Source organism: Papilio machaon, chromosome 14 (assembly GCF_912999745.1).
Source record: "Papilio machaon chromosome 14, ilPapMach1.1, whole genome shotgun sequence".
Classification (NCBI taxonomy): domain Eukaryota; kingdom Metazoa; phylum Arthropoda; class Insecta; order Lepidoptera; family Papilionidae; genus Papilio; species Papilio machaon.
Window position 1 is genome coordinate 2,762,723 of NC_059999.1, and position 24,148 is coordinate 2,786,870.

General features: G+C 32.8%; 4 protein-coding genes and 2 long non-coding RNA genes across 6 annotated transcripts; 5 read left to right on the forward strand and 1 right to left on the reverse strand.

Annotated features, from left to right (window-relative positions):
• The first annotated feature begins 283 nt into the window (after positions 1-283).
• LOC106720055 (N-alpha-acetyltransferase 20) lies at positions 284-1,584 on the forward strand. Its single transcript, XM_014514621.2, has 5 exons — positions 284-439; positions 509-624; positions 752-881; positions 1,004-1,140; positions 1,469-1,584. Exons 1-5 carry the CDS (start codon positions 387-389, stop codon positions 1,552-1,554), a joined length of 522 nt encoding a protein of 173 aa, XP_014370107.1. The 5' UTR covers positions 284-386; the 3' UTR covers positions 1,555-1,584.
• A 59-nt stretch (positions 1,585-1,643) lies between these two features.
• Positions 1,644-4,657, reverse strand: LOC106720054 (protein crooked neck). Its single transcript, XM_014514620.2, has 5 exons — positions 4,507-4,657; positions 4,248-4,433; positions 3,823-3,938; positions 3,511-3,667; positions 1,644-3,319 (listed from the first exon to the last, which is right to left on the reverse strand). The coding sequence occupies exons 1-5, from the start codon at positions 4,543-4,545 to the stop codon at positions 1,727-1,729; spliced, it is 2,091 nt and encodes a 696-aa protein (XP_014370106.2). The 5' UTR covers positions 4,546-4,657; the 3' UTR covers positions 1,644-1,726.
• Positions 4,658-5,096: 439 nt separating this feature from the next.
• LOC106719884 (mitochondrial ribonuclease P catalytic subunit) lies at positions 5,097-7,817 on the forward strand. Its single transcript, XM_014514357.2, has 5 exons — positions 5,097-5,269; positions 5,345-6,128; positions 6,245-6,631; positions 7,307-7,493; positions 7,651-7,817. Exons 1-5 carry the CDS (start codon positions 5,212-5,214, stop codon positions 7,795-7,797), a joined length of 1,563 nt encoding a protein of 520 aa, XP_014369843.2. The 5' UTR covers positions 5,097-5,211; the 3' UTR covers positions 7,798-7,817.
• Positions 7,818-8,396: 579 nt separating this feature from the next.
• LOC106719958 lies at positions 8,397-12,460 on the forward strand. Its single transcript, XM_045680984.1, has 7 exons — positions 8,397-8,569; positions 8,753-8,936; positions 9,168-9,309; positions 9,481-9,592; positions 9,837-10,042; positions 11,916-12,005; positions 12,291-12,460. Exons 1-5 carry the CDS (start codon positions 8,473-8,475, stop codon positions 10,016-10,018), a joined length of 717 nt encoding a protein of 238 aa, XP_045536940.1. The 5' UTR covers positions 8,397-8,472; the 3' UTR covers positions 10,019-10,042; positions 11,916-12,005; positions 12,291-12,460.
• A 4,582-nt stretch (positions 12,461-17,042) lies between these two features.
• On the forward strand, positions 17,043-17,674 carry LOC106719986. Its single transcript, XR_001357438.2, has 3 exons — positions 17,043-17,078; positions 17,292-17,381; positions 17,600-17,674. It is a non-coding gene; the product is annotated as an uncharacterized LOC106719986 (long non-coding RNA).
• Positions 17,675-19,956: 2,282 nt separating this feature from the next.
• Positions 19,957-20,559, forward strand: LOC106719985. Its single transcript, XR_001357437.2, has 3 exons — positions 19,957-20,018; positions 20,269-20,361; positions 20,473-20,559. It is a non-coding gene; the product is annotated as an uncharacterized LOC106719985 (long non-coding RNA).
• Positions 20,560-24,148: the final 3,589 nt, after the last annotated feature.

Consider the following 24,148-nt stretch of genomic DNA (forward strand, 5'->3'; position numbering starts at 1 on the left):
GACAACAGCAGTATAATTGAAATAAATAATAAAAGTAAATGCGCTGCCATGGTATTGACATTTTTGATTTTCGTTGAGTTTTATTGATTTTAAATATGAATAGCGAAATTAGTTCCATATTTTTCCAAAATGACGAGAGGAGGGAAAGTACCACAATGTCAGTGAGAAAATGGCGAAATCAAATAAACACAAAGCCGCATCTTATAGCCTATCCTGTAGACAATAGATGTCAGTGATTTTACTAATACTCTTTGATACAATTTGATGTTGACATATGATAACCAAACTTTTTTATTTCATTAGCTTTCAAGTCTTAAGGGGCACAAAATCTTGTCGGAAATAATACCTTAAAATTTACAAAAAATATTAGTTATTGTAGTATAGAAATGACGACGATTCGGCCCTTTACGTGTGAAGATATGTTATACTTTAACAATGTGTTAGTTCTTCACTAAGAATTTGTTCTTTTTTTTTTACAGAGGTTAAAAAAAAACATTTTGTTTTACAGAAATTTAGATCCCCTTACGGAAACCTACGGTTTGTCTTTTTATACACAGTATTTAGCACATTGGCCGGAATATTTTCAAGTTGCAGAATCGCCTAGTGGTGAAATAATGGGCTATAGTAAATATCTTTCTTTATATGTCTAGTATAAGAATTTATTTGTCTTAAAAATTAACGTCATACGTTTATGTTTTAACTCTCAATAATTTTTCTTTCGAATTAGAATGTCTGATAAATTGCATTTCAGTAATGGGAAAAGCGGAAGGTCATGGTGAAAATTGGCATGGCCATGTAACAGCCTTAACTGTTAGTCCAGATTACAGAAGATTGGGCCTAGCTGCTACTTTAATGAATTTACTCGAAGAAGTGTCTGAAAAGTAAGTAAAGTTTTAATTTAAATTACTCTCTGTGAATATATTTATTACTTTATGAAGCTAAAAAATAATTTAATGACAATCTTTTATAGATTTTGTGTTAATAAATGTAAATTTGATTTCAGAAAAAAAGCTTACTTTGTTGATCTCTTTGTGAGAGTCAGTAACAAAGTAGCAATTAATATGTACAAAAATCTTGGATATATTGTATATAGAACTGTATTGGAATATTATTCTGGAGACCCTGATGAAGATGCTTATGGTAAATAATAAGATTTAGCTTTTTTATTCTAAAAAATAATATTTATTACACAAGCAAACATTTGTAACATTTCAAGAATAGTAAGTTTTTTAACACAAGTGTACTAAATGAGAATGTTGCAATAATTTTGGAAATCTATGGGGACACTTACATTGTGGCAGAAGTACTAAGAAAAATTTTTTTTTTTTTACTATCACTAAATTGTGTATTAAATTATTATGAGTACAAAGTAAATAGTAATCATACATTAGTACAGTGTGTTGGAAACAAGACAATAAGTTGTGGAATATGAAATACATTTTTATAATGTAATTTATATTGTTTTCAGATATGAGAAAAGCCTGCTCAAGAGATGTGAATAAAAAATCTGTTATACCACTATCACATCCAGTTAGACCAGAAGATGTTGATTAAAATATTATCAAAATAAATGTTTTAATTCCATACTATGTTTCCTTGTTATATAAATAATTTACCTTCCTAGCATGTTCAGTATTGTTACTGTACTATTCTGGTCTAAATGCAATTTAACAGGAAATCTAAAGAAAAATAATCATACATTGCCATACAAATTTATTTGTTTCTTTCAAGACTTAGTTGCGTCATCTAATTCTGGAGTGCAAGGTGACTCATCATCTTGGCCTTCCTCTGTATTATTTGTTGGTTCAACTTCAACTTCTTTTTGCTTGCGCCAATTTTTAGCGGCTGCAAGCAATTTAAGATTCGGTCTGACCATTTCGTCTTCAGGGAATATGTAATCAAATACTTCCTCCCAACCTTCTTCCACTCCAGTTTCGCTAACGATCTTTTGTCGCTTTTTGACTCTCCTAGGCATTTTGGACAACACCATTTCAAGTTTTGATTCTTCACCAATTTCCACTTCAAAATCTTTCCAGGCTTCTAAAAGAAGAACTCTTGATTCCTTTTCTCCTGCACTTCGAAGGCTATCATTCGCACGTTCGTAAATCCTTCTTGCCAATTCAACATTAATATTGTCTGGATTTTCTGCATTAAGTTCAAATTTAGCATATGACAACCAAACTTTTACATGAACAGTTCTTTCCAATAGTCTTTCGTATAGTTGTCTAGCCTTTTCTGTTTCGCCTTGGGATACTTCAAAATCAATGTAGCTTTTCCACAACAACTCTGGCATATCTAATCGTGGTTGGGAGACTGCTATTTCATAGATGGCTCGAGCTCTATCAATGTCGCCGAGCAATGTCTCCAATTCAGCAAATTTAATCCATGTTATACAATTTTCAGGTCCATATTCAAGAAACTTTTGGTACAATATTCGACATCTATCAAATTCTCGTAATTGGATTTCCAAATCAATATATCCTCTGTATAACTTATCTCTGGGGCATATCCCTAATGCCATTCCCAATGTTTTTCTAGCCTGTTTTAAGTTCTTACATCTTACTTCTAGTTGTGCATACATTAACCATATTTTGGAAAATGTAAATATTTTGTGAGGAATGAGTTCTAAACAAGTTCTGTACACTTGTCTGGTCCTTTCAATATCTTCAGCTTCTAACTCTTCATACAAAGCATAATTGATCCATAAGTAAATATATCGTCTCCAGAATTGTTTGTCTTTTGATGGTGGTACATTAGCTATTGCTCTTTCATAGGTATCCCGTACATCGTCCACATTTCCTTCATTTTCAACAAGGCGTATATAGTCAAACCAAGCATCATAATTTGTAGGATTTTCTATTACTTCTTGCTCATACATATATTTTCTCTTGTTAACTATTACATCTTCAATTCCAGACCTATCTCCATATTTCTTCTCATGGATTGTGTATGCTTTATACAATTCTTTGTTCTTATCTTTTGGAATATGATCTAAAGCATATTTATATATGACCCTTGCTCTATCATGTTCTTTTTGATTTTCTTCAAATTTAGCAAAAGCTATGAACAATCTTTCATCAATTTCTTCATCTCCAAAGAACTCTACTGCTCTTTCATACACTTTTCTTGCACTGTTGATGAACCCATGATTTTCTTCAAATCTTGCATATTTTATCCAGTGCTTTACATCAGGATGAACCATGACAAATCGTTCATAGATTTGTCTTGCTCTATCCAGTTCTTTGTAACGCAATTCAAAATTGATGTATGTTTGCCAAGCTTGTTCATCTGGTTGCCATTCCATCCAACGCTCAAATACCTAGAATAAACAATACTGTTTTCAAATGGGAAATTATATTGATTGTAATACTGAATTGTAGCAAGACTTCATTGCTGATGGTAAAAATCACTTTAAATTATATTAATAATACTGAATCAGTCTTGGTTACCATTGTAATTGAGAGACTATTTTAAAAAGTATTTAATTACTAGTTACAAAACAATACCTACTTGTCTGGCACCAGCAACATTCTCCAACATTTCTTCCATGTATGTATACTTATACCAAAACTGGGACACTCTTGGTAATATTGTAACAGCTCTGTCCCATAAGTTACGAGCATGGTTCACCTGTCTGTTACGCATTTCCATCTCTGTGTACTTAAGCCTGTAATATGAAAGTGTAAATAAAGTACCTATCAAACTAGAAGTAAGTCTATCTATCTATGTTACAGACTAGAATAGAATAACATGGTCATGATTGACTTCACAACAAAAATCACAACTTTGTCTTATCCTGAGAAGTAAAGCTGATAAACATACCACAGAGTAACATTTCTATGATCCACATCCAAAGCTCGCTCGTAAATTGAACGGGCTCTCTGTATTTGCTTCTGTGACTCCTCCCATTGGGCATATTTAAGCCAATTGCCTATTACCTGAAAGAAAATAAATTACATTAGTATACTTAAGTACTTACTGCACTGGTGCAGGGGCCTAAAGCATTAGTATAGAATTAGTATAATAAAACATTTGACTAGCAAGTTTAATTTGCAACCAATTTATTAATTCAGAAAATAAAATATCATTTTAAATTATAAAATAAAGTAATAAAACATATTCTATTTGATAATTTAAAGTAGCAAAAACTCCTAATTTAAGTGGACAGTCCATGTTAAAGATTTGTTTTCATGGTGATTCATACTATATCATTAAATATCTATTGTATTATATGATTTGAATATTACTTGTCTATTTTTGCGTATATTATCCTCGAATGCTTTTCGTTTACGATGCTGGTAGTCTCTAAGCTCTTCTGGGTCGGATATCTTTTGTTTTGGTGGCGGTGGTAAGATCTCTAAATCTCGTTCCTTAGCTTCCCGTAATAGTTGCTCTGCTGTAATTTGTATTTCAGCAGGAGCTTTGTTTTTGACCTGAAAGATTTAAAAATATTAAGCAAAAACTTATGAACAAAAGAGGTTAAAAAGTAATATTAGTTTATCTTACTTTAGCCACTTTAGGCATTTTCGTGGCCTTTCCGTCCATTGTGAATTCTAATTATAAAACTTTTTATCACAAGTTTCTCTCAATACTAACATACAATTAAAATAAAATGGAAATCTATAATTCTCAAACATTAACTACCAAACTGTCAAAAACCAACTTGAAAACCCCAACACACACAAATTCAAAGAGTATGCGGAGAGTATGTTATGTATAAACCATATTTTTTAAACTATTTGTGAGTAAAGTATAGACAATCAGAAAGTGAACCAAAAATGAAGGAATAACTTTTTATAACTTTGGATGTCGCAGTACTAAGTTATAACAAATGTCTTTGTATTAATATTTCATGCTTTTACGCCTGGTGTAAGGATCTTAGTGGCGGTTTCTTTTTTACTTATACATTGAAATTCTGATTCTGATATTTGACATTGAAATTGACATTACTTGACTTGACTATACTTATTATCTATCACTAACTCTTTGATTGACATGAGTTGAATTGAATTTTATAGGTTATGTTTTGGTTTAAATTGAATGAAAATGTATAATTTTAATTGAGCTAATGTATATATTTAATTGATTAGCAATGATTGGTAGCCGGTAAAGTAAAGATACATTTCAAAATAAAGCACAAAAATTATTACACTTGTTATTCATTCATTCTTTAGTACTTTATTATAACTGAAGTTGAACTTTATTTCTATAATGCATTTAATGCACAGGAACTTAAAACTTTTGTCACAATGCCTATTACCAAACACAGGTCAGTAAACTTAAATATTAAAGTTTTCAAGTAAATTAAATTGACTACATTTCCTTTACTACCACTTTTTTTTAGCTTTATATTCAATGCGATGTTACACTATTAAGTTTTCTGGAACGGAGCAAATAGATTACTTAAATTCGGCACTGGAAGAAAAAGTAACAGATTGGGCTAACTTAAAAAGTAAAATTCTTAATATACAAGGTATCTTAAATGATAAAAATGTTGATGCTGTTATACTTAAAACAATAGTTAGAAACAGAAAAATAGATTTAGCATTGTCATATTTGGATTATTTAAAGAGTTCCACATCAGTGTTAAATATAGGTGTTACCAATGGTATCCTTAACTTGTATTATCAAAAAGCAAAAGAGACCCCATTGATTGAATCAGAAAAAGAATTTATTTTAAGAACTTATGAAGATCTTTATGCCAAGTACAAAGTTTTGGATTATTCCACTGCAGAGACACTTTTACATGCTGTATGTGCTATTGGTGAATGGAAGAAAGCTTTAAGAGTATTAGATGATATAATAATAAGTAGTACCCCTAGTCATTCAGCATACAGCACATTAATAGGAACTCTATTTAAATGTAACAAAGAAAAAGAAGCAATGGATATTATACAGAGGAGTGTAGCAGATTTAAGACCATTACAATGTTATGCTTACAATGAATGGATTGAATATTATCAAAGAAAGTACAAAACTAAAGGAACAATTATAAAGTATCTAGATAAAATTTGTTGGCATATTTCAGCAAATAGTACACTTATTACAAAAGAGACTGCAGATAAGATACAAAATGCATATGTTTCTTTAGGATGGAAGGCAGATTTTACAAAAATAAGGCAGGATAGGTATGGCACTTTTTCTATATCTCAAAAAATCTCTTTATTCAATATTTAAGGTGGAAAACCTTTGTACCCAATAAATATGGCTTAATGACTTAATACACATTTTTGTTCAATTTCAGTGGCCAGTGTATGTCATGTAACAGTTCATTAGATTGTCTTAAAATATCTGATGAAGATTTTAAATTACTGCAAAATGATGTTAAGAATAAACTCATTGTTGGATCAGATTTGTTTCTCAAGACATCACCGAAAGAATTGAGTGCATTTTTAAAGTTTGTTGATACAACTGCACCATATGATATTGTTTTAGATGCCTTGAATATTGCTTATGCTGTACGAAAAGGTTCTCACATACAGAAAATGGCATTGTTAAGAACAGTTGTTGATCATTTTGATAGAAAAAACAAGAAAATATTGTTATTGGGGCGTAAACATATGTTAAAGTGGCATAAAAAGACCCTGGAATATCTGATGCGTAAAACATGTAGCTTTTTTACCGAGGATATGTGAGTATACCTTTTGAGCTTTGTCTTTTGACTGACTTTTATATTCCTACTATTAACACAGTCAGTGCCATTGATTAAGCTAGTTGTTCAATTCAATTTAATACATGAAAATTATATGATGCTTATGGTGAGCCTTGTTATCAACAATAGTGCAGGTGACTGGCGTATCTGAACTGAATTTCCTACACCTACACAAATGGTTCCTAATGATGGTTGTACTGTGCACTGCATGATTGAAACTTGAAAACGAAGTGACATTAAATGTTTTAACTAAAAGCAATTATCTAATTACCTTCAGTATCTCTGCTGTCCTATTTAACAGAATATTTAGTATACATAAAATAAATACTAAATATTCTGTTAAATAGCATCGTTCTTAATAATTCTAAGCGTCGGTGGCTCAAGGGTTAAGCACTTGACTTGCAATCTGCAGGTTCTGGGTTTGAATCCCGCCATGTACCGATGTGTTTTTCGATTTTTCCGACGTTCTAACGGTGAAGGAAAACATCGTGATGCAACCTGCACATATCTGAGATGAAATTCAGTGATATATGTGAAGTGAACCAACCCGCACTTGGCCAGCGTTGTTGACTATGGCCTAGTCACCCCTAACTTGGGGTAGACTCCGAGCCCCTTGGTGGGGACGTATAGTGAGCTGATGATCATTTATTTCAGCTCACAAGATGATCCTTTCTTTCTAACTGCGGCTATTTTAAGTGGACCTAATACAGATATAGTGTCCAAAGACTTATTGCGTGGACACAGATTTATATTGAAAGATGAAAAGCTAAAGCAGATATTTCAAAGATGGCAATGGCAGCATCAGTGGAAAGTCTTTGTAGTTAGGAATACAGTTATAAAGGTAAAATTTTAAAACTTTTTTTTTGCCTTAATTCTAAGTAATTTTGTGGCTACGAAAGAAGAAATAGATAAGATTTTATTTTCACATGTCAAAATGTCCAATTACACTTTAAGCAATGTGTAATCTACAAAGAACTGAAAAAAAATAATTCTTCCAGCCTCCACTACAATATACACCATGTGCTCAGAAAAATGACGATGGCTGGCATCTGCCGTATGAGAAAATAAATAACGACGAGAAAGGATTTTTACACGACGGAATCCCTGATAGCTGGCTTTGTTTACGTTCAAAAGTTATTAGATAATCATGCAATAAATGTGTTTTAGAAAGATTCAATTGTTTTATTTTTTGATTTAGATAATTATGTATAAAAATTAGTTTTATCTTTATATGTTTTACACATGAGAAACAGTGGTGGGGTGCACAAATAAACGGCTCGCTCGGTGCAATACCACAACCACACAAAACGCGTGCAGTGGAAGCAAATCGTCTGATGAGGTCTAATTTTAGTCCATGTTCTCACCATTTTCTTATAAGGAATTGATGGAAAGGGAAATGACGGAGGACGGCGGGACACATAGGAGAGGGAAGTCATTCTGTGGGTCTCTTCCTCCGTTGAAAAAATATAGGCAATGTATTCGCAGTTGCGGATGTCTAAGGGCAGCGGTCGCTTTCTATTTCAGCGAATTTAGGTGACTACTTGCCCGTTTGCTATATATAAAGAAGAATAAAGCTCAAAGAAACTCTTATTAGAGTGCCGTACTTTAAAGAGAACGGATGAGTTTAAACTAAGGACCTATATAACCTCTTTGTTACTGTTTTATGCAATTTTATTCGAATAATGCTAATGCATAATGAATAATGAATTGTTAATGAAAAAGTCAAACTAGGTCAAAATGTCAACCGGCGTAGCCATCTCGTACTAATTTCGTATTACTATTTTAATGAAAAATTTTTTGTGCATCTAAAAAGTATCACAATGCCAATTTTTGGTAAATTTAAGAAAAAGAAAACCGAAGATGAAGGTTCTCGATCTGGATCTGAATCGCTGTCTGACAACGCTAAAAGCAGTTCCGGTAAGTTTCTTACTTCATTGTTAGTCGTTTGAGATGTCACAGATTCAATGATCTTGTTGTTTAGGAACTATCAGTGGACTCGTGTTCTCCTAGTTCAAGTCAGTAGAATCCATGGTAGTATAGCTTATGAAGCGGATATCAATCAGTTTGTGTTGACCATGTTTTGATTATTTTACTGGTTAGGTGAAATACCAAAACGTCGTATGTCGCGCTCGCTACGTAGCCACATGGAGCGTGTTGAAATGCTCGCTCGGCCCCAGTCGCGTCGGCTGCGCTCGCTCTGGGATGAGAAGTGTGCCATTCTGCCTGTGGACAGGAGGGACAAGATAAAAAGTGCCCTAGAAGAGGATTACTTTCTCAGTCCTGAGTACGCTGTATTTTTAACTGGATTTGCATGTTTTTAAAAATAAAATGGTATAAGTTACGAAAAAAGCTATTGATCGTTCTTGTTTGAACTAAACTTACTCTTACATGATAACGTTAGTTCTTAAGATAATCATTTCTTAGCAAAAGAATAGAATCAGTTTTTTAATGTCGTTCCGTTTTTTGTTGTCAGTTATACTAATATGTAGAGTTAACTAGCTACATTTGTATTTAGGCAAACAGAGCAATATTTTCAAGCTCTGGGTCACCACAAGCGGTGGCCTGGTTTCGGTACGACGATCAGCCGCAAGGAGCAAGCGGACTTAGAGAAGGAGCTTCGGCAACGAGAGAAGTGGCTTATCAACTTTAGTGCACAGGTTATATTCAAGTACATAATTGTAGTATGTAAGGGATTTGGGTTCTTAAGGTAAAGGTGGAAACCAAATTGAATACACTACTATTTGATGTTCAAAAGTGAGTGATGTACGGTTCAAATGAATACGTGAGGATCGAAAGATTTTAGTAATTGTTTGAATATTTTTTTGAAGGTGGCGTATCGGCTCTGCGACTACATAGCTAAAGGGGAGAAAGAGATGTTGGTGTCAAACAGATTGAGGAGTATTGCCGATATCGTTTTAGAAAGAGTTGCTGATATACTTGGTATATTGACCTTTAATGGTAACCTAAATATAGTAGCTTAGCGTTAAGGTTAAAGTTGCAAGATCGCAAATAGTGAAAACCTTTTGGATTTTAAAGATTTCTTAACACAAGTCTTTTACTATTACTTTAAACATCGTCACGTCGTCAACCTTTATAGCTTGAAGATAATTAAAAATTTTGGATATCCTGCAGCTTGCAATATTATCAACAATTATTTAATTAGAATTCTTGTTCTTACCGCCAGGTGAACCGAAGCCATCTCGCTCTCACCCTGGCCGGTTGGCGCGCTTCATGGTGGCGATATCAGACCGCATCGCGGTATGGATAGAGAACGCGGTGTACCGAGCCAATGCACTCGAGTGCCGCGAGTCGGAGGCCTTTGATGACCACGTACGCCTCGACGTTGACCCCTCACTAGTGCGATAGCTTACCAAGACATTTTCATGTGAGGTAATAGCAGGTTAAATATATCCTGTACATGTACAGCCTCCTGTGAGCTAGTTTACTCTAATATTAAGATAGAGGTGGACTATTTTCCCCTATCATCCCACAAGTAATGTAACTAAGATTTAGCTTACGATAAACTGGCTATTGTCCACAAGAAATTAAGACAAGAGTATAAGAATCTAATTATTCAAACTATGCGTAGATTTCCTTTTAATAACTAAGAAGTTTCTATTATATCTTACTTCTTATTTAGGTATATTGTAAATGCAAAAGTTGGATGGATGGATGTTTGTTAGAAGGTATCTCCAGAACGGCTTAATCTACAACACAACATAATATGGACAAACACATAGGCGGTTGCGGTTTTTAAATACGCGAGGGCGAAGTCGCGGGCAAAAGCTAGTTGTTTAATAAATTTAGTTCAATGTATGACAATTATTTCAAGTTGACAACAAAGGATAATATTATATGATGCAACTGTTTCTAGTTTATACATCACTCCATTGCAGTTGTAAGTGGCGAATAAATTATATCTAGGTGCTATGTTTACTATGTTTATCCATTTATGGCGCATAACAACACTTTAAATGAGTTTGTTGTATTATTAATCGGTTAAATTTAATTTTTGGAATAGATTTTACGAGTACAATTTTCCACTTCACATCATTAATCTCGTTACAATTTGTTCAACACTCACCTCACCACCTGCGACTCATACTAATTTTATAGAAAACAATTGACTTCTCAAAATTTATTTAGAAATTAATTTAATAGTATTGATTTTGTTTATTTTTACAGGTTTACAGCAACGATTAAAGTAAATTGATGTTAAATAATATCGTAACGCGAATTAATATGTCCGTAAAGAGATGGCTACTGTCCGAAAATTATTTTTAATGTTATCTTTATTGTGCGTTCCTCTTTTGTATTAATACTTGACATTGTTATCCAGTCATTTCTGTAATAAATATACTGAAGACATAATTTTTTTTTTAACTTATTTATAAGTAGCGATATAAGGAGTCTAAAAGTCGGACTTTTGTTGGACGTCTTTCGCGTAATCGTAAGTTGACTATGGATTGAAGAAATTAACAAAATGATTGCTTTGCTTTGCCCTTTTCGTATAAGGAAATAATAGGAAGGGGAAGTGGATTTGGCAGATGACGACATGCATAGGAAAGAAATCTTCTTTCTGTACGTCCCCCCCGTCTGTCCTTCGATCAAAGGTAGGCAGCGCATCAGTAATTGCAGATGTTTAGTTGGGCAGTGCCCGTTTTGCTATTTCGGCAAATTCATTTGGCCGCTTTTTCGTTTGCCACCTCATAATTTGAAAAAATAACCACTACATTAAAACAAATTTGGAAGCCAATGGTACAACAAGTATTTGCTACAAATATTTTATCACTATTTTTAAAATCTTCATATAATTAAAGGATTAACTAAACGGTAACTCAGCATACAATAAAAATGATTTAATAATAGTCTCCTGTGATTACTAACCATTCGAGTGGTTTTAATTTTTTTTTTACATAGTAGTATCATTAATAATGTAAAGAAGCATGTCCTTTGAGGGCTGGTAATATAATAATACTGGTTGTACAACAATCACCTTCAGATCTATAAATATGCCGGGCTTTTCAGAAGTAAATCATAGTTTGAGATAGCAAGTCTCCAAGCAACTCTTCCACAATGAAATACGTCGTACGTATTTTTTTAATTAATTACAACTAGCAGTGACTGATTTTTTACTTTAAATTTCTTACTAAGCTGTGGTAGTAATTACGGTATTTTCAAATATGGAATTGAAAATATATGGAATATGGAATTGAAAATTATTTTATCTACTTAGATATTAAAATATAATATTTGTATGCAGGTAATCTTCGTTTTGTGCTTGGTGGCGCTGACTGCTGCCAACCCACAGCTTCTCACATGGCCCGGCATCGTGGCTCCTCTGGGTTCTAGAGTAAGTGTGGAATCATTAATCCTGTTAATCTATCGAGATGATTATGTTCGTATTGTACATTTTCATCACACCTATAGTTATAACATTATCCAGATTTGTTTCCATTGTATAAGCCTTTTCAAATATCTCGCGGCCCAAGGTCATCGGCGCGCTGAGCAGTAAATTAAGAAGTATTTAGAAGCAAAGATCCGTAAACTGCTTTACTACTATGTCTCTAGCGATATTTTCTTTATGTTCATACTTTAAATCTTGCACTTGGTGTCTTATAACGTATTGTACTTACAGACCATTGTTGCTGGTCCTACGGTTGTGAACGACGGGCTTTGGGGCGGTCGTGTTCTTTCGTCCGGAGTTATCTCTGCTGGCTTGGTGTAAACACAGACGACAAGCAAAACGTTACAAGAATAATGAGCAATATATTTCTACATACATATGCAATATGAAATAAACAAAATAAAGACCTTTGAGTAAAAAAATGCTTTTATTTTCTATACCTATATGAACTTTATTCTTATCTAATCTGTATAATATGAATAGATTTAAAAAATATCAATCCTTTAATAGCTTTAATGAGGGAAATAACAATCTTTCATTTAATTCCCAATCTTCGATTAACAATATTATTATTTTAGTTTTCAATCAAAGAGATTCGAATATAAGGCTCTTCGTACACAAGGCAACAATGTCATTGCTTCCTAAACAGGCACGTGTCGCTGAAATTTTGTTCTTTCGTCGCCAAAATGAGCCAGAATCTGTCGCTCGCAACCTATTTGTCAAGAAGCACTACACTGCACTACACAAAACAACGTAAATTCTCCAAACCCGGGGAGTTTAGTCGCTAGGCGACTTATTCTATTAATGTCATAGATGTTCGTACACAGCGCACGTCGCCGACATTTCTATTTGTCATCGCCAAAGACAGTCGCCCGCAACCTGTTTGAAAACTCGACGGGAGAGAAAAGTTGCTGTAATTTTCAATAGCGGAGCAAATCTGTACAGTTGACATATACTCGCTATGCATGTATTGACCGAATAGACGATACAATATTAGTTTCAAGGATTCACGTTACTTTGTTTACGACGGGGATAACATGTATAAGTAGTTAGGGAGGTAGGATAGGGAGCACTTTCCTTCCGAATAGTTAAAAGCAACATAATTAGTTTTAATAAAAGTAATTAACTAAGTGGGGGATGGACGATATAAAATTACTATAAATGATGACTATACATGTACATGATATGGATAGAATATAACATATTATAGACATCGATTACATAGGTAATAAATCTTACAAATATTATGAATGCGAAAGTTTAGATGGATGGATGGATGTTTGTTTGAAGATATCGCCGGAACGGCTCAACGGATCTTCATGAAATTTGGTACGGTTGTAGAACATAGTCTGGAAGAACACATAGGCTACTTATAAAAGTTTTTTACACAGCTAGTGTTCTATAACATGTCAATACAGTGACAAGACTCGAAGAGGCGTATCGAACTTGACAACTAAGATAGAACAAGTGGTTATGCGTCTAAGAAAAAGTTGCTTTTTAGTTCGTGATGTCCGGTCTTTATTATTCTTAAATGTGTTTATTTATAATGAAATGAAAATTTAACATGTATCATCAGTCATGTTAATATTACCATAATATTTTAACTAGCTGTCGTGTCGCCCGCGACTCCGTCCGAGTGGAATTAAAAAAAACATAATAATTAGCCTATGCGTTCTCCCAGACTATGTTCTACAACAGTGCCAAATTTCATCAAGATCCGTTGAGCCGTTCTGGAGATAACTTCAAACAAACATCCATCCATCTATCTAAACATCCATATTTATAATATTAATAAGATAAGATAGTAAATTGTGTCCGTGTCCCATGGCGAATGACCGATTAAAAAAAAAACTGCAATTCTATCTTTGAATCATTTTCCTTTTCTTAACAATGTTATATTTATTGTTATACATTTATTTTTTTCGGTTCCACGACCTCAGCTATGTACCAAAGAGTGTCGCAGCATCGTTGTTAAGCTTTTGAAATCGAACGCCTGCGTAAAATGTGTAAATGTGAGAAACGACCTTTATAACAAATATTATAATATCCAATAAATTATACAACACTCGTACATAGATTGTTATTTGATACAAAGTAGAAGATTATAAACATTTCCTTTTCTAACGCCTACTGTATTTAAAAAAAGCTGTTGACCTTAAATGGTTGTAAGTAATTTTATAATAATTAATTCTAGTCATTAATCTGAATCTGTATAAATACTCTAGTTTACGCAAGTGGAGCATAGTCTACGCTAGGCTCTCTTCCAGATACATCTAGTGACATCAAATCACAAAAGCAACAATGAAATACCTCGTACGTATCATTTAAAAGCTCACAAGAAATTTACAATTGGGTAAAAAATTTCTTAGTGTAAGAGTAACAAATCATTACAGTTGCATTTTTATGCAACAAATATCTAGGAAATAACACGATTTTAAATCTTTTTAAATGAGAATAGAACATATTTGATCAATCAAGTATTACCTAAGTATTAATATAATCAGTGCAAAGTCATCCATAACAAAAGTAAAGTTAAATCATACTTTTATGTGACTATTGTAATTTTGTAGATCGTGTTCGTACTGTGCCTGGTCGCTCTGGCGTCTGCCAACCCGCAGCTCCTCACCTGGCCCGGTATTGTAGCTCCTCTTGGGTCAAGGGTAAGTCTTATTGTTAGTAATGAATGTTGCGAACAATACATGCTATTATATACAGGAATGATTCAGAATGATTTCGTTTTATAAATCAAATTAATGTTCATTCTATTTTTTGCAGACTGTCGTAGCTGGCCCGACCGTTGTTAACGGAGGTCTGTTCAATGAGCGCATCGTGTCTCCCGGTTTTATCTCTACTGGATTTATATAGAAAAATACTTCTCATGTTAACTTAAGCACCGAACTCTTATAGCAATTGAGTTCCAAAAGAAAAATGATTCAATAACTTGTGTAAATAAGTAAATAATTTTCACTTAAAAATCTTTTTTTTTAACTTTTAGAAATCACTTTTGCAGAATATAAAATCACACTCAATGTTATGTTTATTAAATTGACGAACACAATTTGGGATTAATCTGACGAATTAAATAAATAAGTAGGTACCTATCCAAAGGCCTTCATTGTCGACGTTATCACCATGCCATGTCATAATCTTAATATGTAAATCAATAAAATAATCAGATCTTAATAAATTAGAATATATAAATTAAGTACGTACATAAATAATTATCCTTGGTATTTTAATTCTTTTGTGCATTGTGTATTGGATAAGGAGAGCTCTTGATTTTGAAAAGTAATTAAAGTTATATTATGTATGTAGTTACAGTAAAATAAGACAAAATGATCAAACTTTTCGAGAAAAGAAACTTCAATGCATTGCTCAAATTTGGGATCACAATTAGTTTAAGCTTTATCTAAGAAGAAGAGCGTATCCTCAAGAAGCGCACGTATCACCATCTCAAAGGTCGGCAACGCTTCTGCGATTCCTCTGGTATTATAGATGTCCATGGGCGTCGATGAACACCTTGGTGTTCCCGCTGCTCGTTTGCCCCCTTTTCTTATAAAAAAAAGAATATAATCTAGCAGTTGCCTGCTACTTCGTCCAAGGGGAATTAAAGAAATGGAGTAACAAATATACCCTATATCATACGGAGATAGCGTAGCTTCCCAACAGTGAAAGAATTTTTGAAATCGGTTCAGTAGTTTCGGAGCATAAACAATGCAAACAAACAAATAAACAAACGATCAAATCTTTCCTCTACATATTAGTATAGAACAACTTACATAAAGTTAAGCAAATTAACAAAATCTATTAATGATCATTGTCTTTTAACATAATGAACTAGTTCATTATTGAGTTAGCATTATTATTACAGTCAGTAAGCTAAGAGCATAATATGTCGAACACATTTATAGAGATATATGACTCACCTCCTAATCTGAAAAGGATAGGAATTTAAATATATATATAGGAGGGTACCTTAAAGATAAAATGACGATCTGGCTTAATGATTCAAAAATGCCTGATGTAAGATAGTCGTAACTGCTGGCCTCCATAGCTGGAACACCTGTTCTTAAAAATATTACTAGCTCTTTCTTTTATGATGAAAGGGATGACAATGTGCTTTTGTTGGTTCGGCAGTGGAAACGCACGTTAAGAATCTCTCAATCTTATACTTCTATACACACTGTTCTGCGCTTTTAAAATCATCAGATCCCATATAACCTTAATGTGCACACATACAGAAGGAGTAAGTGTATCAAAGCATAAAACTGTATGGGGTTATCTTTATAGATGCGTCATTAAAACACTTCCAAGCATCAATACAATAAGGCTTACATACACTGCTTGTTGGTCTTGATGTATCCTGTATGCCACCTACCTCGTCGAGGATGGTATTCATCATCTCCCTGGCCTTAACCCACTCACTTGGGGTCGGCACACAAGGTTTTATAAACCTTACAAATTTGGCTTAATTTTTTTACGGCCGGCCGCCTGCCTGTGGCCAACCCTATTTGGCAGGAATATCTTAAAAATTTTATATAAACTAAGTAATTGAGAATTATTTCTAAAGAACACCACCAACAATAAAAATTAGTAATAAAACGTTAAAATTCCTGTATTCGTTTTTAGATGGAATCTGTCCTGTATTGAATAAAACAAATTTTAAGAGAAGTGACTTCACTTCAAAAATTGTGAACATTGGGATCTTTCCCCGATCTGCACAGATAGATAGGGATACGCCTACTTAATTACAGTACCTATCGCCTACTAAACTGCACGTGATCAAAGCTTTTTTAAGCTTGGCCTTTCTTTAAGTTTTACATAACAAGTGCAGGTTATTTAAATAAGAAAATTCATTGCAGAAACGTGACCTTAAGGGAATCTTTGCGAACGCTCACAATTGTACTGGTTCTGCAACAATTTCCTGCACTTTTAGTATATATTGGAGGAATATCTTTTGCTTAGACATAGTCTGTCTGTACCTACAGCCATACACTTCAATTAAAAATGAAATACTTAGTACGTATTATAAAATGATAATTTTTAACACAAAAAATAATCTTTCTTTATATCTGAGAAAACGCTAAATAAATAATAATATTTAAAACATAAACGTTAAAAATACAAACTGTTTTATCTTAAGTTTATTTTATACTAAGAAAAGTAACTTGATTTAGTATGTGTATAATATAAATATTAGCGAAGGAAAATTATAACAATATTTATTTACAGGTTATTTTTGTTCTCTGCTTCATCGCTTTGGCGGCTGCCAATCCCCAGTTGCTGACATGGCCGGGTATTGTCGCACCCCTCGCTCCTAGGGTATGTTATTGTAAACAATAAGTTAAATAATGCATAATGTAGTTTGTATACAGTTTACGTGTTGTATACATTTACAGTTGACCTAATAATTCTTCCCTATTTTTTGTACCAAAAAGGAGTTGCCGTTCTGCGACCACAATGCCTTTATCTTTACAAGTATGCAATTGATTATGTAATAAAGTAAATCGTAACTCATTGATATTATTTTTTTTTCACAGACTGTCGTTGCGGGACCAACTGTAGTGAATGGACTCTTCGGCGATCGTGTTGTGTCTCCTGGCGTTATCACTACCGGTTACATATAAATACAAATACATGTTTAAAGAAATGTTATCAATTAAATCATTATTGTTATGTTAACATACGAGCAATCGGTTCCTATATGAATACATTTTTATGCAAATGAAATAAAGTTTTTCGAATTAAATAAATTGTTTTATTATGAAATTAATAAAAAAACAATTAATTTTATTTCAGGTAACAAAGATTATATAGGGTCAGTCTGAACTTAAGAACGGATTTTTTTTTAGTAGCAGAATCAAATGATTAATTAATGAACGATTTATGAAAATTAGTCAATTTGTGACACAACAAACTTTCGTCCATTGTTGACGTATACAGAGAAAAAAAAAACTTGAGAGGTGTAAAGGGACACCCGGATGGAACGAAGTTCCTTTCAATTAATTAGTGAAGGAACCAATGTTTATTCTATGAATAAAAAACTTAAGTCTTCACAAGAAGTACATTTTATTTCTATGAATTTTCGTTATATATTGTCACTTCGTTGCCATGGTGAAGTAGCGCTCATTCGTCTATAGCAAAAAGTGTCGTGACAACTTTTCGTAAGAATTTTTTCCGTCTAGCCCCCTTTCACAACGCGCGATAAGGAACTTCGTTCCAAAAATTATAGAATCAATCAATACAATCATAGTTCAAGTATGTACTAGAGAGTTTTTAAGTATAAGGCACTGTATGTACACTACTATGTATTACAATAACTTCAAAGTTTCAAACAACTTACTTATGAGGTTAACATGTGAATTCTACATACATACTAAAAATTATAAGTACTAATTAGTAGTAGTATCATATTCAAAAAGAAAGCCTTCAAATTCTCCATAATCAGAAGACTCATAGAAGTCTTCAAAGAAATGAATCGTGAAAAGAAATGTTTCGTCATTTCTCTACGAATGCCGGTTAAGTTATTTGATCTGCGGCATCTGACTAGGACGAAACGCTTTCTAACAAGCGAAAGTCATAAAAAATATAACGACACTGACTGTTTAGAATAAGCTTTTTAAATTAAAGGAAGAAAAACACTTTACAATCGTGTCCGTCGAACAAAAAAGAAGATAGGGATGCTTAATTTTTCAGACAAAATAGGATATTTACTTCGCATGTGGATGTTTTACTTTGCCAATCAAGTTGTACAGTTTTATATGGACAACGGTCGATAGCTTGAACAATTGCTAGCAGTCTTTAAGATGCAAAGTATGTTAATGGGATGTAATTATATTTAGACACTATTCATTTAGATCGTTTGGAGCGAATGGCTTCTTATCAAGTGTCAGATCGATGTAGTGAGTCTAGTGTTGCACTGATACACCGGCACATTGTCGGGTATCTTTCTAACATTATGTAGAAAAAAAAAAAATCAGTCGAATTGATAACCTCCTTCTTTTTGAAGTCGGCTAAAAATAAAAGCCAAAACCGAAAAAGAAGCGAAACAAATTAAAAGTTAGTTTTTATATAGGAAACGTCAGGCGCTGTCCTCAAACGCGATTTTAAGGGTCAATTTCACAATAACCAAGTAAAGTGACGGATAACTAACTAACAAATAAAATAAATGACACATAATACAGGAAGTATTACGTGTTAGTTAAAATAGTTTGTGTTTCACAGCTTATTTAGAGATTGTGAAACGCCAACGACGACTTTATTTGACAAATAAGTTCCAAGTATCTTATTTAGAACTTACTTGGACATCGTGAAACACGCCTTTAATAATTGTACAAAAAAATCTTTTTATACTTTAGTATAGGTTATTTTTAATGTTGGATTAGGATAAAATCACATAGCGATCGAGAAAACTGTAGCTGCTGTTGTTGCAATAACAAGGAAAGGGCGACAGATGTTTCACTCGTTAATAGAGTGAAATGTGAAATGTAATCGATGTCAATCATTAAAATGTAATTAGTAAATTATATGACATACTAATTACAAACCATGGCTAAAGTCACGTGTAGTCAGATGTATGTTAGGACTAGTTTCGAAACCGACGGAGGTCCAACAGGGTAAATGATTACTGGGTTGGGTTGTGTTGAAAAAGTTTGACAATCATGTATGGCTTTTGGATGTTGTCTTAATACAGATCTCCTTTGTTTAAATGACATTTTTTTATTAACATATTTATAATAACGAATAAAATTAGAAATACACTATGGAACAACTATTTTAATACATAATTAGAACCAGTATGACAATGTAAAGGGAGGAATTGTACAAGTTTTAACAATTAGGTTGCTCGCTTGCTATATATTGTGAACTCTTCCTTGAAATAGCATAGTTTGCTTCAGCAAGTTACACAAATTGTTTCACTTGGAACTTTTTACTACAACCTTTACAATGAAATTCGTCGTAAGTATTGATTACTTTTATGACAATTTAAATATCTCATTAGCCATAATTTAAAATGACGGTCGTGAACTGAACTAATTGATTTTTGATTATTTGAAGAATCATGCTAAATTTAACTAACCCAAGTCTTCCATGATACGAACTGTCACACAATTCTCTGGCAGAGTGACCCAAAATTAGACAGCTTTTAATACAAGATCATTTTAGATGTTATTTTTGAGTAATAAATACTAATAATTATTGATTGCAGGTGGTATTCGTTATGTGCCTGATCGCCATGGCGTCTGCAGCCCCCCAGTTGATCTACCCTTTCAACGGACTTGTGGATAATCTGGCTTCTCAGGTTATAGTTAATTGCAATAAATAAAAGCTATATTTTCTTACAAAAATATTTACAATAAAAATACAAAATAAATACAATAAAACAACTTTAAATTACATTTTCTTTTTTCAGACTGTGATTGCTGGTCCGACTGTGGTCAACCGAGGCCTTGCAGGTTTCGGTGCAGGCCTAGTGGCGCCCGGATTCGCTGACTTCTTGTGCGACAATTGTTAAATTAAATGTTTGATCTATTTACATTATTTTAAATTTCCATAAAACTCATTCATCACCGATACCAGATTTGTAATTTTTTTAAATAAACATATTTTGCACATATATTTTTTTTATTTTTTTTTATAAATGTGTAGATAAAATAAGTATATCTGAAAACTAGGCGATTTATAATATCATTCTTTTGAAGAGATTGGCACTAGTGTGGTGTTCAATAACAAACGACTCTGTCTTATACAGACAAAAATTTATGTATAAGTTATCCCAAATCTAAAAGTATAATTTTTTTATAATGTTAAAGGACAATAGCAATGGACAGCATAGTTAAGCATATGCTTATCCAGTATTCGGAAATTGGTTTCAAATGCAGCTAAAAATATTTCGATCCTAAACAAATATACTAGGATCTATTAAAAATAAAATGCATCGGGAGATAAAATAGTATAAGTTAAAAATAACTAAGCATTACGAAGTATGAAACGCCCACATTTCAATAAAGCTCGATAACGGAATGTTTAGAGCAATTACATAAACTACATTATAAGTAAACAAAGGAATAACGTGTCTTGAATGGTAGGCTTTATTATTATTTTAATTTATTTGCAGATTAATTCATTTCATTTAAATTGCAAAATACATATTTGTAATGATATGTGAATTAGCTAGATTATAACAAAGCATTTCTTGAATTTAGTAAGTAATAATCTATATCTAAATAAATAATGACAATGATCTGTACAGTCAGCCGCATAAATATGTAGGCTTCTTGAATACACATACTCGATTAAAAAAATATGAAAACACAAGTCCGTGAATAATATGCAAACGCAGTGGGAAGCATATTGACGGACAAGTGTGAAACCGAAGGTATACTATTTCTGGAATTTTGTAATTATATACATACTAGCTTTTACCCGCGACTCTGTCCGCGCGCAATAAAAAAATGCACACAAAATAAAAAAAGTTCCTATGTCCGTCTCCTAGTTCTAAGCTACCTCTCCATCAATTTTCAGCTAAATCAATTCGACCGATCTTGAGTTATAAATAGGGTAACTAACACAACTTTCTTTTATATATATATATTTATGTAGCTGACTGTACGTGAAAAATGTATAGATACAGATTTTAAATAATTTATCATTAAAAACGACCATGCTAACAAAGTAATAGGCGACAACAAGTTTAGAATAAACTACTTTGTGACGAGTGACGAACATAAATATTACATTCTATTATTAGTATTAACTGCCAGTTATGTAGAGCTGTTTGATACCTTTCTATAAACGAAGACTGGACATTGTCGGCTTATATTGATGAAAAAAGATGTCTGTTGAGTGACGTTATAAAACCCAAAATATATGCGCCACTAAACCCGTAGACTTCGAGTTCAATTCGAAGAAATGGGACTGCCCTTTAATATGTCCTTTTATATATGCGTAGTTTTCTATTTGCTTTTAAGACTAAAAATAAACGATTTACTAATTTCAAAAGAAAGGGGATCTAGAGCTATCTTATAATTATTAAAGATGAATAATTATGTAACTGCAAAATATTTTGATATCATATAGAAATAAATTATGATTCAAATTTATGTTCTAATGTTCCGTATGGCTGCTTCCCGAGGGCTAAACATTTAAAATATAAATTATTCATGTTTTAAAACATGTTTTTTTTTATTTAAAAGAATATTAAGATTTTAAGTTATTTATAACGAACGGTACTAGTTACAAATAATGAAAACGAGCTCTATTTGATAGAAGTGGATGTAATAATTTATTATTGTTTACCTTAACTGGAGTTGCTGAGTTGTATGTTGACTTCATGTTTTTTCTCTTTCAACAATAAGTATTTTCATTAAATATTCAGATTGTTAGATATGACCTCAGGAGGTCCTAGGCCGAGGATCAGGTACTCTAATGTATTAGTAGGCGACCTTCCAAGCCAGTATATATACAGCTGTCATCTGTAGGGCGGCATAGTTAGCACTTAGAAGGCTTACGAGCAGTTCTAGTGAGATCTACCCTCAATAACCTCATCAAAATGAAATTCGCTGTACGTATTTAGTTATTCAACATCATTTGTATTGAAATATTTGTATCTAGTTCGCTCTTGTCATCATTACGAGACATTTATTAATAAAAACGATACCTAGAATTGTCTAGCATTGCATTACCGGTACCCGACATTTGATGAACTATCAACAACTCATTACTGAATCAAAATAAATTGTTATCTAATTTTCAGATCTTCTTCGTGCTTTGCTTCGTGGCGTTCGCCGCTGCTGCCCCTCAGCTGCTCACCTGGCCCGGCTTTGTGGCTCCATTTGCCCCTCTTGCCCCTAGGGTAAGTTGTTAATTTAATGTAAACAATTTTTTTTATCAAAAACTTAAAATTTATTATTTTGTCTGATAAATTTGGACATTCGGAATTTGGAAATTCGGATCCGGGTTTTTAAGGATGTTCTTTATAGAAAAAATAAAGAGGTTACATAATTAGATTATGATAGGCGATTTAGATAGGCGACGCAGTAAGTTCTATTTCGTCAAATACATATTTGAGGTAATAATGGAAAATTATAATGGATTAACTTTCTCTTACAGACTGTGGTAGCTGGCCCGACTGTTGTGAACGGTCTGGGCTGGGGCGGTCGCTTCATAGCTCCCGGAGTCGTCGGCGCTACTGTTATTTAAATTGCTCAAATTAAACATACAGACAAACGGACCTTACACGACGAAACTGATCATGTGAACAAATTGCAGGCACATTCGATTATTATCAAAGTTTGTAAAATAAATTGTTTTTATAAAAAAATACAAAAAATAACCTTTTTTTCAATCCTGTATACCAAAAAAATATTCTTTAAATTTTATTGGTGATTAAAAAATTAAGCATTACGCTAAAATAGTGGAAAAAATATGAATAAAAACGTGAATCGCGCCTACAAATAATTTCTTTTTTAATTTCCACAGATAGATTAATACTTAATTTAATAAAGTACAATAAATTAACTTTTAGCTTTTGAAGTAAAATAATTAAATAATATCTATTAGATTATTAATGCATAATATTTGAAAACCAATTTCGTTTAAGAAACTTTTGTAAATCCAATGTAGTCTACGTAAACATTTCACTGATACAATATCAGGTGAATTTTAAAGCAAAATGAGTCGTTACACAAGATTCTTATGTCATACTTACGTGGGTGGGAAGGAATCATTTGGAATATCTTTGCGGAACGTCTTTTAGGTGTGAATCTATATCGAGATATTTTATGTATCGGAAAGCGAGCTTAATCTGTGAATATGAATGAATATTAAATAATATGCATATGATAATAGACTTCCGTTCCAGATTCTATTAATTTATGACTCAATAAATGGCATCATTGATTGATGGCTTACTACTAAAAATACTTATTTAATTTATAATAGTTAAAGTAAATTTCTCTCCCCCTTAATCATCATAATCATCATCAGTCTATGACAGTGTTCACTGCTAGATATAGACCTTTGCCAATGTCTTCTACATTATGCGGTCTTCTACTTTCTTATCCAGCAAATTCCCCAACCGTGGGTTG